The sequence below is a fragment of the Panthera onca genome, chromosome A3, assembly GCF_046562875.1.
Source record: "Panthera onca isolate mPanOnc1 chromosome A3, mPanOnc1 haplotype 2, whole genome shotgun sequence".
Taxonomy (NCBI): Eukaryota; Metazoa; Chordata; class Mammalia; order Carnivora; family Felidae; genus Panthera; species Panthera onca.
In genome coordinates, this window is record NC_138341.1 from 117,653,308 (window position 1) to 117,668,873 (window position 15,566).

Below are 15,566 nucleotides of genomic sequence, written 5' to 3' on the forward strand. Positions count from 1 at the left end.
CTTTCTCTGTTTCTTTCTTTTTAGAAATTGATACTTTTAATTACATAAGCAAATTCTACATGTAAAAAAAAACACCCAGGGCACCTGGGTGGCTCAGTCACCCAGGGTTAAGTGTCTGACTCTTGATCTCAGCTCAGGTCATGACCTCATGGTTCAGGAGATTAAGCCCCACATCAGGCTCTGTGCTAACAGCACCCAAACCTGCTTGGGATTCTCTCTCCCTCTCTCCCTGCCTCATGAACACATGCGCGCACTCTCTCTCTCTGTCTCTGTCTCTCAGAAAGAAAGAAATAGGGGCACCTGTGTGGTTCAGTTGGTTAAGCAACTGACTTCAGCTCAGGTCATGATCTTGTAGTTCAGGAGTTGGAGCCCTGCATCGGATTCTATGCTGACCTCACCGGAGCCTGCTTGGGATTCTCTCTCTCTGCCCCTCCCCCTGTTCATGTGCGCTCTCTCTCTCTCTCTCTCTCTCTCTCAACATAAATTAAATAAATAAATAAATAAATAAATAAATAAAGGTTCTCTTTAGATATTATGAAAATTATGAAAAGGGGCACCTGAGTCAGTTGAGCGTCTGACTTCAGCTCAGGTCATGATTTCATGGTTTGTGGGTTTGAGCCCTGTGTCAGGCTCTGTGCTCACAGCTCAGAGCCTGGAGGCCGCTTTGGATCCTCTGTCCCCGTCTCTCTCTGCCCGTCCCCTGCTCGCACTCTGTCTCTCTGTCTCTGTCTCTCTCTCTCAAAAATAAATAAACATGAAAAATAAATAATTAATTAAGAAAGAAACAAAGAAGGAAAGAAAGACCCTAAGAAAGTAAAAGCATAAATGACTAACTGGGGAAAAAAAATTTGCAACTTATTTCACTACAAAGGGTTAATATTCTAAATACATAAAGAGCTTCACAAAACAGAAAACAAAAAGGCCAACAAACCTATATTAAAATGTGCTAGAGACGTGAAAAAGTGTACACAAGAAAGGTAAATGACTTGTAACCATAGGAAGATGCTCAACCCTATTCAAGACAGAGAAATGCAAATTACAACACGGGATGGGGGGGTATCTACGTGAGATACCTCTTCTCACCTATCAAACTGGCAAAACTCCAAACATCTGACAACACATTCTATTGGTGAAGCTATGGAGAAGTAGGAAAACTCCTATATGGCTGGGAAGAATGCAAAACAGCACAAGACCTATGGAGGGGAATTTGAGAAAATGTTACCATAATTTTTACTAAAGTTTCTTGATGTTTAAAAAAGTCACTCAGATGCAGAAGTCTACTGAACACTCCACTCCTTCCCGTGAGAGGGATGGTTTACATTAGTAGTGTATAAAACCACACTTCGGTTGCCTTTAACTTTTTCAAGTTCAACAGGTATTTTTTGAGAATGCTCCCAAGGGTTTGTTTTTATTTTTTTTAACGTTTGTTTGTTTGTTTATCTTTTTAAATATTTTTATATATATATATTTTAAATTTTTTTTAATGTTTATTTATTTTTGAGAGAGAGAGACAGAGTGCGAGCAGGGGAGGGGCACAGAGAGAGACACACACACACAGAATCCGAAGCAGGCTCTAGGCTCTGAGCTGTCAGCACAGAGCCCAACGCGGGGCTCAAACTCACGAACCGAGAGATCATGACCTGAGCCGAAGTCGGACGCTTAACCAATTGAGCCATCCAGGTGCCCCATGTTTATTTACTTTTAAGACAGAGAAAGACAGAGTGTGAGCAGAGGAGGGGCAGAGAGAGAGGGAGACACAGAATCCAAAGCAGGCTCCAGCCTCAGAGCTGTCAGCACAGAGCCCGACGCGGGGCTCAAACTCAAGAACTGCAACATCATGACCTGAGTCGGACACTTAATCAACCGAGTCACACAGGCACCCCACTCCCAGGTGTTTGAATACATGGCTCCCCCTATGCCCCCATCTCTCATACCCATCCGTGAAGGTGAGAACCACTGACGTAATCCAAGCCCCCGAAGCCCCCATCTCACTGAAGGTGAGAGAGAGGCCCCACAGCAAATCCATAGCTGACCCGGGACCAGTTCTTGACAGAGGTTTTGATCTAGTTTCAGACTTGGAAGGAGAAAATGTGCCTTCTTTGATGAGGGCTACAGTGGAGGCAGCACAGTGGTTCTCAACCTGGGTGCACATCAGAATTACCTGGGAGAAGTTAAAAAAAATACCGATGCCCAAGGTCCCAGAGATTCTGATATTAATCGGTCCAGGGTAGGTCCCAGCCATGAGATTTTTAAATAGCTTCCCAGGTGATTCTATCTCGAAGCCCAGGCTAAAACCAGAGAGCCAGGGAAATGAACTCCAGCTGGGGTCTTAAGTATATCTTGGAGCCCAATCAAATCCTAAAGGCACCTTTTGATATGCAAATGAGGCAGGAAGACAGAGGCTGATATTTCAGACGCAGGGTGCCAAAAGCAAACAGCCAGTATTTGAGAAGGGCTAATCTGGGCTCTTTCAAAAGCGAGGAGGACAAGGTAGGAAATGGGGCGATACCACAAAACAGGTCCCCCCACAAAGAGCCCCTCCCACAAATGGCGCCAGGAAGGGGGTGCTCAGAAGGACACCCAGGCATGGAGTGAGTGGTGAGGTGGGGGCTCTGGGGAAAGATGGTCAGGCTTGCAGATCCAGATCTGCTTATCACAAGCTGAGTGGGAGAGGCCGTGGCCTCAGCTGGGAGCAGAACTGTGGCAACCCCACAACACTGAGTTTGCGATCCTGGGCAAACACCTTTCTCTCCCTATAAAACTGAGCCTCTTCAGGTAACCACAGCCTCTTCAAGCACAGCAGACACCCTGGAGAGAGGAAGTGGGGTGACAGGAGGGGGAGGGGGCCACCACGTATGAAGGAATGAGATCATATAAAGCCTAAAGCCATGAAAAAGGACAGAGGGGAGTGAGATTTCCTGACGACGAGGCAAAGTCTCTGAAACATCTTGGTAAGAAAAAGAAGGAACTCGCGAAACAAAACCCACAACCCAAATGTCCACCAACTGGTACATGGATAAACAAATGTGGCATATCCACACAAGGGAATATCATTCAGCCATTGAAAAAAAAAAAACAACAAAGTGCTGATGTTTGCTACAACATGCATGTGTCTTGAGAACATCATGCTAAAGTGAAAAGCCAGTCACGAAAGGCCACACAATGTATGATACTATTTACATAAAATGTCTGTAATAGGCAAATCCACAAGTAGATTAGTGGTTGCCAGGGGCTGGGAGAGGCAGGAGTGACTGTTGATGGGCTTGGGGTTTCTTGTTGGGGCGATGAAAATGTCCTGGAATGAGAAAGTGGTGAAGGTTTTACAACTCTGAATATCCTAAAAAACCACTGAACTGTATACTTTAAAAAGACAAACCATATCGTATGTAAATTATATCTCAAAAAAGCTGTTATTAAAAAAAAAAAAAACCTAGAGCATGTTACCATCGTTATAAAAGGTGTGTGTGCGTGTGTGTGCGTGCACACGCACATATATGCACACAGGGTGGGAGAAGCTCTGAAGAATTTATACCAGGCTATTTACAATGAGAATACAGTGAACTTACACTTGGCCCTCTTCCCCCACATTTTTTTAGGAGGCAGGGGACACAGTCTTCCAGTTTTTTTCTTTAAAAAATTTTTTTCATTACAAAATACTTTTTAAAATAAAATTTTAATATACAAAAATAAATTCTCACTGTTAATCTATACAATGCTGACAAATCAGAAGCCCCCTAGGCATTCTCCTTCCCAACCTGAGGGTGACCACAGGCTGACAGCCAGCTGGAGCTCCTTCTAGACCTTCGGCTCTGTGTTTAAAATACTGAAATAGATGCTACCCTTTTAGACTTTCTTTCCTTCCTATGTTTACTTGACTCTGTGATCTTTGATTTTTATAATAAGCACCTTAGGCAGAAGAAAACCCAAAACATCCAGCATTTTAAAAAAGTCTGTGTTCATACTACATAATCTGCATGTTACAGAAACCATGTACACAATATAATCCCATCTTGACTTTCTAAAAATACACAGAGAAACACACATTGTATGAGCATGGAGAAAGGTCTAAAAAGATACAAACCAACCTGCTAACCATGGGTTAAGCTGAGTCGGGAGTAGAATTGAGGGGGGTGGTTAAGAGAGGAAGCTTCCTTCTTCGATTTTATGTAGGATTTTCATGATTTCTATTATTTTGTGGATAACACGTTCACATAGTCCAAACTTCACAAACCACCAAAACGGGGGTGGGGCACAAAAGGGGGTGAAGGGGAGTGGCGACATGGGCTTCCAATTATGGAATGTATAGGTTGTGCGGATGCAAGCTCCAGCACAGGGAATATCGTCAGTGGTATTGTAACAGGATTGCATGGTAACAGATGGTAGCTATGCTTGTGGTGAGCACAGCATAACTACAGACTTGTTGAATCACACTACGTTGCACATCCGAAACCAATGTAACGTTGTGTGTCAACTATACTTCCCCCCCCAAAAAAATCACAAAAAGGAATACAGTGAACCCAAGTCACCAGTTTTACTGCCCAAGACAACTAATACAACCAGTCTGATGTACCCACCCTTAGAGGGATGCTAGGTATGCATTTATGGGCTTTTGTAATGATATTTTTGCTTCACTGAGCTTATGTTAGGGGAAGAAAATGCATATATATACATATATACATTTCAATATGTGTGTGCGCATATAAATAGAAAAAATGGATTGGAAGTATGTGCCCCTCTCACCCAAATAATGGTTTGGTAATTATTCAGAGAAATTCCCTCTGAATATTGGTTTTCAGGTGAATTTTTTCTTATTAGGACTTATTTGTATTTTCTAGTCTTTCTCTACCAAGCACATATAACCTGTCGGGTAGAGGGGGGAAATCACGTTAAGATATTTTTAATATGCTTTCCCAAGAAAAGTCACTGGGCACCTTTCCAACAGGCAGAGAGAAAGCCCTGAGTGGCATGAACCTCACCAGAAAGGGAGGGCAGTGGGCAGAGAAGAGAGAGCAAAGCAGCAAACCCTTTCAGGACAGGAGTAATTCCAGCCTTTTCTGGTTGGAACAGACCCTTTCCTCCCCACCTTGTCTAAGCCACTTGGGCTCCCACACTACTCTTCGGCTCTGGAGGGAAAAACAAGGCAAGCTCACAGAGCCCAAAGACCTCCTCCTCTCTGCAGAGCAGCAGCTGGCCAGGCGGCCTGGGGGGCTGCAGTGCCCCTCAAGGGAGCCAGGGCCTGTCAGAGACTCTTTGTGGAGCCCCCGGGAGCAGATGTTCTGGCCCCGGGCCTCAGGAGAGTGGGAAGGAAGGGGCAAGACAGGACAGTCCCAGGCACCAACAGGAATGCCGTCGCTAAGCGACGGACCCCGCGGGCACATTCTTTGGCCTGGCACACATCGGGGGCTTCCCCATCTACCAGCAACTCACAAGGCCACCTTTGAGCAGCCAGGGTGGCACCTCTAAACATCCTTGGTTTAATGGCTCCTGGTAGGAGCATGAGCTATGTCCTCCCTTGTCCTTCTCCAAAGACTAGTAGATTGTGTCCCTGCACCTCCAGCCCGCACAGAGAGGCTGCCTGAGCACAGCTTGGAGGGGCCCCCTGCTCTCTAATACCTTCCCTGCTTCCGTGCTGCCAGGAAACAAAGACCAACCTTCAGGGAATAAAGTGAACCTTCTGCCAAAACAACTGGGCAGATTTTCACCAAATACGGAGGGGATCTTTGAAAGGGTCTCACTGAAAACACAGACTGTGCTGTGTGTGCAAAATTTACTCTGGGTGCATCTCAAAGACCGAGGCATTCTTCCTCCAGAGCAGCTGAAGTGGCTAGACAGAGGCCAAATGGCTCCTGGTTAGGGAAGACCATCTGGGGGGAGGAAGCAAAGACTGATTTAGACATAAAACCCAAATCAGGGGCGCCTGGGTGGCGCAGTCGGTTAAGCGTCCGACTTCAGCCAGGTCACGATCTCACAGTCCATGGGTTCGAGCCCCGCGTCAGGTTCTGGGCTGATGGCTCGGAGCCTGGAGCCTGTTTCCGATTCTGTGTCTCCCTCTCTCTCTGCCCCTCCCCCGTTCATGCTCTGTCTCTCTCTGTCCCAAAAATAAATAAAAAAAAAAAAAATAAATTAAAAAAAAAAAAAAAAAAAAAACCCAAATCAGAAGTCACTGGGACACACACTGCCAAGCGCATGTGTTGATTTGCAATGTAACTGCTACTTCCATAGACAAGTGGCAGTTCGATAGACAGCACCTGGGTAGGGGCAGCAGAAACATTTATTTAAGGTAAATGCTGCTCCCAACACACAGCCATCATAGCAGCTAAGGGTAATGATGATAATGATGATGCTAATCAGTGTTCACCAAGTCCTTCCTCCCTGCTAAGCACTTTACCTGCCTGTCTCTGAGAAGCAGGGATTAATATTCCCGTTTTATAAGTGAACAAACTGAGCCCGGAGCAGTTATGTGATTTGCCCAGCATTATTACAGTTATCTCCAAGTAAGTGGCAAAGCCAGCTTTCAAACTCAGGCCCGTGTGACCCCAAATTTCAGTGTGCCCTGCACCACACAGACCACGGCCAGGCTGCATCAGAGGATGACGCCAGCAGAACCAGGATTTGAACCCAGGTGATCTGACGCCATGGTCAGCACCCTGCGTACCCCATCAGAATGGGAATCAGGACGAGAAGCCTGTGCCAGGGACGGAAGTACTCATTCGCTGAAGGGAGCAGCATCTTCGGAGGTTCTGAAAACACAGCAGCGTCCTAGGAAGGTACCTAGATAGGGCGAGGAGGGCAGGGCAGCACCGTAAGAGTCGGTGTGACTTTGGGAGACAAAGCCCTGGGTTAGAATCCCATCTTTGTCTTTCCCCAATACCACCTGTATGCAGCAGTCCACTCCTTGGTATATACCCAAGAGAACTGAAAACACACAAAACCTGTATGCAAATGTTCATAGCAGCATTACTCATACTAGTCAAAAGGTGGAGACAACCCAAATGTCCATCACCTGATGAGTGGACAAAATGTATACTCATACAACGGATTATTATTTGACCATAAAAACGAATAAAGTACTGATACATGCTCTGACATGGATAAACCTTGAAAACATTATGGTACGTGAAAGAAGCCCATCACAAAAGATCACAAATTGCATGATTCCATTTGTATGAAATGGCCAGAATAGGCAAATCCATGGAGACAGAGTGTGGATTAGTGGTTGCCAGGGGCTGGAGGGAAGGGGAATGGGGAGTGACTGTTAACAGGTACGGGGTTTCTTTTAGAGGCAATGGAAATATTCTAGATTTAGATAACGGTGATGATTGTACAACATTATGAATACATTAAAAACCACTGAATTTGACACTTTATGTTTAGATTTTTTTTAAAAATGTTCATTTATTTTTGAGTGAGGGGGGGGGGGGCGGGCAGAGAGAAAGAGAATCTGAAGCAGGCTCCAGGCTCTGAGCCCCACACAGGGCTCGAACTCATGAACTGTGAGATCATGACCTGAGCTGAAGTTGGATGCTTAACCGACTGAGCCACCCAGGCATCCCTGAACTTGACACTATAAATGGTAACTTTTATATTATGTGAATTGTGATATCACAATGAAAATACTGTCAAGAAGAGTACCACCTATAAAATGAGAATAACAATGTATGTTGGGAAGCTGCTGGTTTCAAAACATGAGGAGGTATATAAAATGCCTGGTGAGGTGCCTGGTACGGAGCAAGCATTCAGACACAGCGGCTATATTATAATACATCACGTCAACACTGAGATTGGCTTTCTGCCTAAAATACAAGAAGGGGGAATGGTACTGGATGAGGGGGAGGCTGGTGTTACGATTCTTGAGCTGCAACCCAGCTGGGCAACAGTGCCACCACAGAGTGCAGCTAGGGCTGGCCACCCTCCCTTCTCTATAAGGAAGAGCCATCTCCATGGCAACCACATCAGCTCAGGCCAGGGGCTCCGGTTCCCAGCTGGGTGACGGTATCGCCACAGCAACCTGTCAGGATGGCAAAGGCAGATCTGGATGACGGGACTCCAGCAGCTCTGGCAGAATTGCTCAGGGACACTTATCTCCATGGAAACCACGTCTGGAAGGGGTGGGGAGAAGGTACTCGGCAAACAAACACAGGGCCACGCCCCCTTGCCCAGATCCTGAGACCCCAAGGGGCATGCCGGGGAGCACCAGCAGGCCTGACACGTCTTCAAAGGGGAAGCGAACCAATGTGTCTTGAGCACCTACTGTGTGCCCAGCACCACATAGGGCTCTTTACCTGCTTGACTACATTTAAAATGTAACAAATAATCCCCCTCCCTAAAACTCACCTTACTACAGCATTAAAAGAATACAAAGCAAAGTCATTTCCCCATGCTATTCCCACCATCTCTCCTTCCTCAGTCAGCGGATTTTCCTCCAGACTTTTGCTATGCGTTTACACACACACATACATGCTCCAAAACCAGTCTGTTCTGTTATCAAAATAATTGGCAGGATTGTGTAATATATATAGCTCTCTCCCCTTCTTTTTTAACTACATACCTTAGAGATCTTTCAACATCAGTACATATAGCTCTACCTTATTCTTTTTTTTTAATTGTCCTAAAGTATACACAATATGAAATTTACCATTTTTAGTCATTTTTGAGTACTCATTTCAGTGGCATTAAGTGCATTCACTTTGTCAAGCAACCGCTATTCATCTCTAGAACTTTTTCATTATCCTAAACTGAAAGTCTGTACCCACCGAACACCAATTCCTCCCTCCCTCCTCTCTCCAGCTCCCGGTAACCTCTATCCTGCTTTCTGTCTCTATGAATTTGACTACCCTAAGTAGGTCTTATAAGTGGAATCATAACACTGGTCCATTGGTGGCTGGCTCATTTCACTTAGCATCACGTCTTCAAGGTTCATCCAGGGTGGAGCATGTGTCAGAATTTCCTTCCTTTAAAAAGCTTTACCAATAGTCCACTCTATGTACATACATTGATGGACATTAGGGTTGCTTCTATTGTAAATAATGCTGCTAGGAACACAGGGGTACAAGTATCTGTTTGTGTCCCTGCTTTTAATTCTTTTGGGTATATATCCCAAAGTGGAATTGTGGGTTCATATAATAACTGCATATTTAATTTTTTTGGGAATTGCACTACGACTTTATTCCTTTTTTAAATATTTATTTATTTTTGAGAGAGAGAGAAAGAGAGAGAGAAAAAGCACAAGCGGGGGAGGGGCAGACAGAGAAGGAGACACAGAATCCGAAGCAGGCTCCAGGCTCTGAGCTGTCAGCGCAGAGCCCGATGCGGGGCTCGAACCCACAAACTGTGAGATCATGACCTGAGCCGAAGTCGGACGCTTAACAGGCTGAGCCACCCAGGTGCCCCGCTACTTTATTCTATTTAACTTCTTCACAGTGTTCTACGGTTACCCAATCTTATTAATGGTCATAAACAACCGCATTAGCTGGGTACCGTTATTATCCCGATGTCACAGATGGAGAAACTGAGACTTAGAGGGGGATGCGGCTTCAGGGTCTCAGCCACATCTCTGCCAAGGAAGGGCGGGTGAACTCAGGCAAGCTGTCCCTCTCTGAGCCTCAGTTTCCTCTCCTTTACAACAGGAACACGCTGAGCTCCAAGGCACTCTCTGAAACTGTCTCCCCTTTCCACACTATCAAGGGCGGCAGCAACAACATGTGTGAACATGGTCCCCAGTGTCAGGGGCCAGGCCATGGGGGGCAGGAGACTTCCCGAAGGAGGGGGCCTCCCACCCAGCCCTGGAGCAGGACAGGGCTCCGCAGCAGCCCTTAGCAGCCAATGTCCCATCTCCACACTGAGAAGCCACTGGCACACCACACAACATGCCCAGGAGGAAGGGCAGCTGATGGACTGTTCTGGCCTCAGGGCTGTGATGTCTCAGTCCTGGAACACTCTCATGTCTGCCCTCAGGGAAGGTGAGGGGTGTCCCAGAACAATGTACTATCCTAAGATACCCTCGTGAGCAACCAGATAGCTGAGACCCAGCTGTGCCTCTGTGGTCAGAAGCCCTCCCCACCCCTCACCGGGCCACCTGGAGCACAGACCCCTGCATTCTGGAGGACTCTAGTCCCTAGCGGTCACCTAGGCTGATGGCTTTCCATAGGCATTCTGCAGAGCCCACGGGGCCCCGTGCAACCTTGAGGACATCCCTCCTTCTCTCAGGGGCTGTTTCCTCACCCATAAAATGGGTATAATCACAATCTCATTAGGCCTTGATGAAAATTGTTCAGAAAAAGTGCCTAGCATGGTACCCAGCACACTGCATGCCCAACACACAGCAGAAGGCAGAAAGTACGCACAAGTGGAAGACTCACGTGAGCAAAGGGAGAGGCTGGTGCTTGGGGGCCACATTCAGGAACTGAGTAATGTCCCGAAATCTGTGTCGAGACACTGGCCAGAGGCCCAGCCCCCCGCACCGAACTTTACACCAAATGGCAGCCCCTAAATCATGTCCACACAAGTTACCCCAGCTAGTCCTCACAACAACTCAGGGTATTATTGTCTCGTTTTGTAGATAAGGAAACCAAGGCAGAGGGCCAGGCCCCACGGTGGGTATTGTGGAATGCTTTTGCAGTTCATCTTCCCACAGTTGCACGGTTCTTTGGTGGATGACTGTCTCCTTCATTAGCCTGTGGGTTCCCTTTTTTTTTTTTAATGTTTATTTATTTATTTTGAGAGAGAAAGCATGAGCAGAGTAGGAGCAGAGAGAGAGGGAGAAAGAATCCCAAGCAGCCTCCACATTCGGCATGAAGCCTGACATAAGGTTGAATCTCACGAGCATGAGATCATGACCTGAGCTGAAATCAGCAGACACTTAACGGACTGAGCCACCCGGGCGTCCCTCGCCTCTGGGCTCCTTGAGGACAGGAACCGGTGTCTCTCATTCACCATTGTGTCCTTAGTGTGCATGACTGTGCAGACGCAGAGGTTCCAGAGACCCTGGCTAGGGGGCTGGCACACGCCCACCTGCCCCGGCCTGGCCCTGGCTGGGATGGGCGAGCCCTCACCTCTCTCGGCCGTTCCAGCTCCGTCTGCAGCACCTGCTTGGCCAGCTCGGTCTCGATGAGCCGCTGCCGAAGCTCCTCGTTCTCCTCCTCCAGCCGCGCCCGTTTCTTCTCCACTGTCTCAAGCTCCTTATGCAGCCGCACAGAGATGTCCTTAGAGACCTGGACAAGGGTGGGTGATGAGCAGGGACCGCGTGGCCTTGTCTGCAGAGCAACCCCCCAGCAGACAGGGTCTCTCATCATCCCCACTCAGCAGATGAGGAAACTGGGGCACAGAGAAGATACAGGGGTCACAGAACCAGGAAACAGCAGGAGCAAAACCCAAACCCAGGCACCCTGAGTTCCTAATGTCTATATCACAGTTCAGTCCCCAGAAAGCTGTAAAGGCCCTGCCTGTTCTTAGCAAGGCCTTTTCATTTACCTGAGGCATTCGGTGCTTCTAATTCTCACAAGAGCCTGTGGCAGGGCCAGAAGCTCATTTTATTTTTGTATTTATTTTTTAACATTTATTTATTTATTTTTGAGAGACAGAGAGAGTGTGAGTGGGGGAAAGGCAGGGAGACAGATGGAGACACAGAATCCAAGCCAGGCTCCAGGCTCCGAGCTGTCAGCACAGAGCCCGATGCGGGGCTCGAACTCACAAACTGTGAGATCATGACCTGAGCCAAAGTCAGATGCTTAACTGACTGAGCCACCCAGGTGCCCTGGCCAGAAGCTCATTTTAAAGGGAGGGAAGTGAGGATGCCTGGGTGGCACAGTAGGTTAAGTGTCTGGCCTCGGCTCAGGTCGTGATCTCACAGTTTGTGAGTTCGAGCCCCACATCGGGCTCTGTGCTGACAGCTCAGAGCCTGGAGCCTGCTTTGGATTCTGTGTCTCCCTCCCTCTCTCTACCCCTCCCCCACTCATGATCTGTCTCTGTCTCAAAAATAAATAAACTTAAAATTTTTTTTTTTTTTAAATAAAGGGAGGGAAGTGAGCATAAGTGGAAACTAGAGCAAGATGGGTGGCCCCAGAGCCATCTGAATCCCATCTCTGCCAGTGACCAGCATGTGATCCTGGCCAAATCATTTCTCCACTCTGTGCCTCAGTCTCCTTAACTACAAAATGGGTGCAATAATAGCAGCAACCTCGTGGGCCCAACAGGAGGACTGAATCAGCTATTGCACAAGAAAGCTCGGCCCTGGGCCAGCACAGTGAGTGCTGGGTGAGTGGTGAAGCCATACATGACCTGCCAGAGGTCATAGTGTGACCCTGACCCTGGTTTCCAATCGTTTGGGCTACAGAACGCGCTGGAAATGACAAAGGGTGGGCATATGTCCAAGTCATCCCTACAGAAGGGAGCTAACAGAGCTGCAAACTCTAATCCTAGTGACAGGGCTCTGCAGCAAAAGCACCCCATTTCCTGGAGGACACCCTGGGGGTCAAAGGCCAGGAAAGGGAGCCTCTGGGGATGAGGAAGTCCCTTTTGCGCTGGCAAATCACAACTACTCTGAAGTGGTCCAGGCACTGCCCTTCGTTGAATACCTACTGTGTGCCAGATTCATTCCTCTTCACTCCATTGCTGTCTGAGGCTCAGAGCATAAGTGACTCGGCTCAGGGTCATGTAGACCAAGTGTGAGCTGAGCTGGGGGGGGAGCCCCTGGGATTTGCCTGAGGGGCCAGCATGGCCAGGGCTCTGAGAGCGGTTCCAGGGCTTTGCCAGCAAGAGGTATGTGAAGGGCAGACAGCCCAATGCCCCATGCCTGCCAGGCTCGGAAACAACTATGGCACCTCCTCCGTGCCGGAAGGGAAGAGGGCCCTCCCTGGCTCTGCCCTCTGCCTGGGCCCAGGCCCAGCTCGGCATGGACCCTTTGGCAGCGTGAGAGGCAGGCCAGGAAAAACAACGGCCAGAGAGGAAACTCAGCACTGCCTTCCCCTCCCTCTGGTGCCCACTGCTGCTCCCTGCCCCTGAAGATCCCCAGGGACAGCCGGAAGCTGGTCCCCAGCCTCCCTAGGCCACCAAACTTTCCTTGTCTGCCAAGTGGGATGAGCAACCCCTCAATACCAGAACAAGAACTTTGCAGGTAGGGGAAAACTAGATCGAGTCTGATTCCAGCACTCTGTGTGTGTGTGACCCACAGCCAGTTTATTTATACATTTGAAGTCTCTTTGTGGTCATTGGTAAATGGGGTTGATACAGCCTACTCCCAAAGGCTGCTGTACGGAATAAATGACATAGTCCTTGGGTTGGTGGCTAGAACATCAAGAAATATAATTTGTTAAAGCATTGTCAGGATCACTGCTTCACCTCTGTGCGCTGATTTTATCGGATTTTTTGGCCCAGTACCCCACAATCTCCCTCTTGTGTTTGGTGTCAGGGTTTTTACTGGTGTTCAACCCCAGGCTCTTGGCTATAGTCCCCGGTTTGGGGCTATTAGGTCACCCAGAAAGCCCCTGTCCTGATCAATACTCCATTCATTCATTCATTCACTCATTCATTCATTCATCCATTCATTCACTCATTCATTCATTCATTCATTCATCCATCCATTCATGCTGCTTAGGCCCCAGGGGCAGGAGTGGTGGGGCACAGAGATCAAGGCCCCAGACCATGCCTGGGCTCCTTCACATCTCTGTGTCCCGGCAGCAGTGCGGGGTCTGGTACACGCTAGTGCCAAATAAACACTTGTTGGAGAACAAACAAACCCCCCAAAGCTCCAAAAAGCGAAAAGGGAGATGAAGGAACAGATGACTGAAATATGGGGAGCTGCACCTACTGCTCCCCTCAACCGCCCACCCCACCCACTGTCCAGGGAGGGCTGCGTCCCTGACTGGTGTGAGGGCTCAGCGGCTGGAGGCTTCTCTCCTACTTATGCTCCCACTTGGAGCCAGCTCCTCTCCATCCCTGCCATGGCCTCAACCTGGGAGGCAACACTCCCCACCAAGAAGACATGATCCGTGTGGATTCCAAGATCCTCTTGGGTTTATAAATGACTCTATTGACTTCATCCCTTCCATGAGTCCCCAGGCTCCTTCTGCTCCATTCGCCACATGATCTCCTTCCCCATTTGGCCCCCGCCCCCAAGAGTTGCAATGTCAAGAAAGCCCAACCCCAGGCAGCTTACAGAATTCCAGCGTGAACAAAAGAGCCCTTAACTGCAGATCCCACAGAACCCTGGGTCCCCCGTGGAGGCCCATGGGAGCAAAGAGCATGCATGTGGCCTGGAGGGCAGGCTGGTTGCCTCAGCCTGTCCTTTCCTGTCTCTGAGCCTCAGTGGTCCTGGGCGCCCTTGCCTCTCACAGGTGATTTATAGAATCAGCTGTCACTTCCTGACACCATGTGCCTTTCAGGGAAGGGCTTTATTATCCCCATTGTGAGGTTCAGAAAGGACAGGTCACTTGCCCAAGGTCACACAGCTAGAAAGTTACAGAACCAAGGTTTGAAATCAGGTGGGTCAACTCTAGAGTCCTGCTCTCAACCTGAACCTGCTTTTGGCCCAAAGCTTGAAGATATGTTAATATCAGCACTAAAAGTATTAACAACAAGCCCAGCAGCAGGCTCACCGTGTCAGATGCTCACAGGGCCCCCCCCCACTTGTCTCATTTCATCCTCTTATGATCCTCCCAACTACTCCCAGGGTAGGGGGGCTGAGATACCACGGGAGGTGAAGCAGCTGCAGCTTCCGGACACCAGGGCAAATCCCCAAAGCGCAAACAATGCGCTCAGCCATGAGGTCACTGTTTACAGCACTGAGGCCTGGCTCCTGCCAAATGCAACCAGCAGCCATCAGACCACAGGCCCCCCTGCTCATGGGCAGACCTCTCAGCTCATGGGCCTCTGGCTTCAGGGTGTTCCTGTCCCTGTCACTCTGAATCCTCAGGGAGGGGGAATGGGGCCTGGGGTCTGGGACCCTGCATTGTGAACAGACTCTCGGGGATTCTTATCCACAGGCTGAGATTCCCTTCCCTGCCCTTGTCCCCAGCCTTCCCTTCCCTGCCCTTGTCCCCAGCCACTTCACCTCCGAGTGGCTTATAAGTTCTTCTCCTGAACAGTAACACCACAACCAACATTTGCTCATCTGCTAGGGGAGCACCCGGAACCAGAGTCTGTGGTCAGCACTCTCTTTACTTGAACTATGTCATTTTATCCTCACAAAAATTTCTATAGGTGGAAACTAGTTTTATCTTCCTTTTCCGCATGGGGAAACTGAGGCTCAGAGATGTGAAGGAGCTCTCCAAAGGTTACACACCAAGCAAGTGGTAGAGCAGGTCTTTGAACAACTACCACGCTGCCCTCCACATGTTGAGCCATGTTCCAGCTGAGGTTCAGTGGGTCCTGCAGGCTGGGAGGACCACAGACAGAGAGCCCAGGGGAGGGGGATGCCAAGGCCTGAGGTTTTATTCATGGTGCGCTTTCACCAAAAACCTATCTGCTCGAGAAAACCACTGGAACTGCAAAAGCCCTATAGATTTGGCTGCTCTAAGCCCCATATTTAACAGAAGGGGAAACTGAGGTCCCAAGAAGTGGCCCCATGCCAG

The 15,566-nt window shown here is 48.6% G+C and overlaps 1 protein-coding gene across 2 annotated transcripts in view; it reads right to left on the bottom strand.

The window, feature by feature from the left end:
• Positions 1 to 15,566, bottom strand: part of MTCL2 (microtubule crosslinking factor 2) — a 71,468-nt gene that overhangs the window by 33,899 nt on the left and 22,003 nt on the right. For both annotated transcript variants that reach the window (XM_060617257.3, XM_060617246.3), the window contains exon 3: positions 11,052 to 11,210. In XM_060617257.3, coding sequence (XP_060473240.3) covers positions 11,052 to 11,210 — 159 coding nt within the window. The remainder of the gene's footprint in view (positions 1 to 11,051; positions 11,211 to 15,566) is intronic.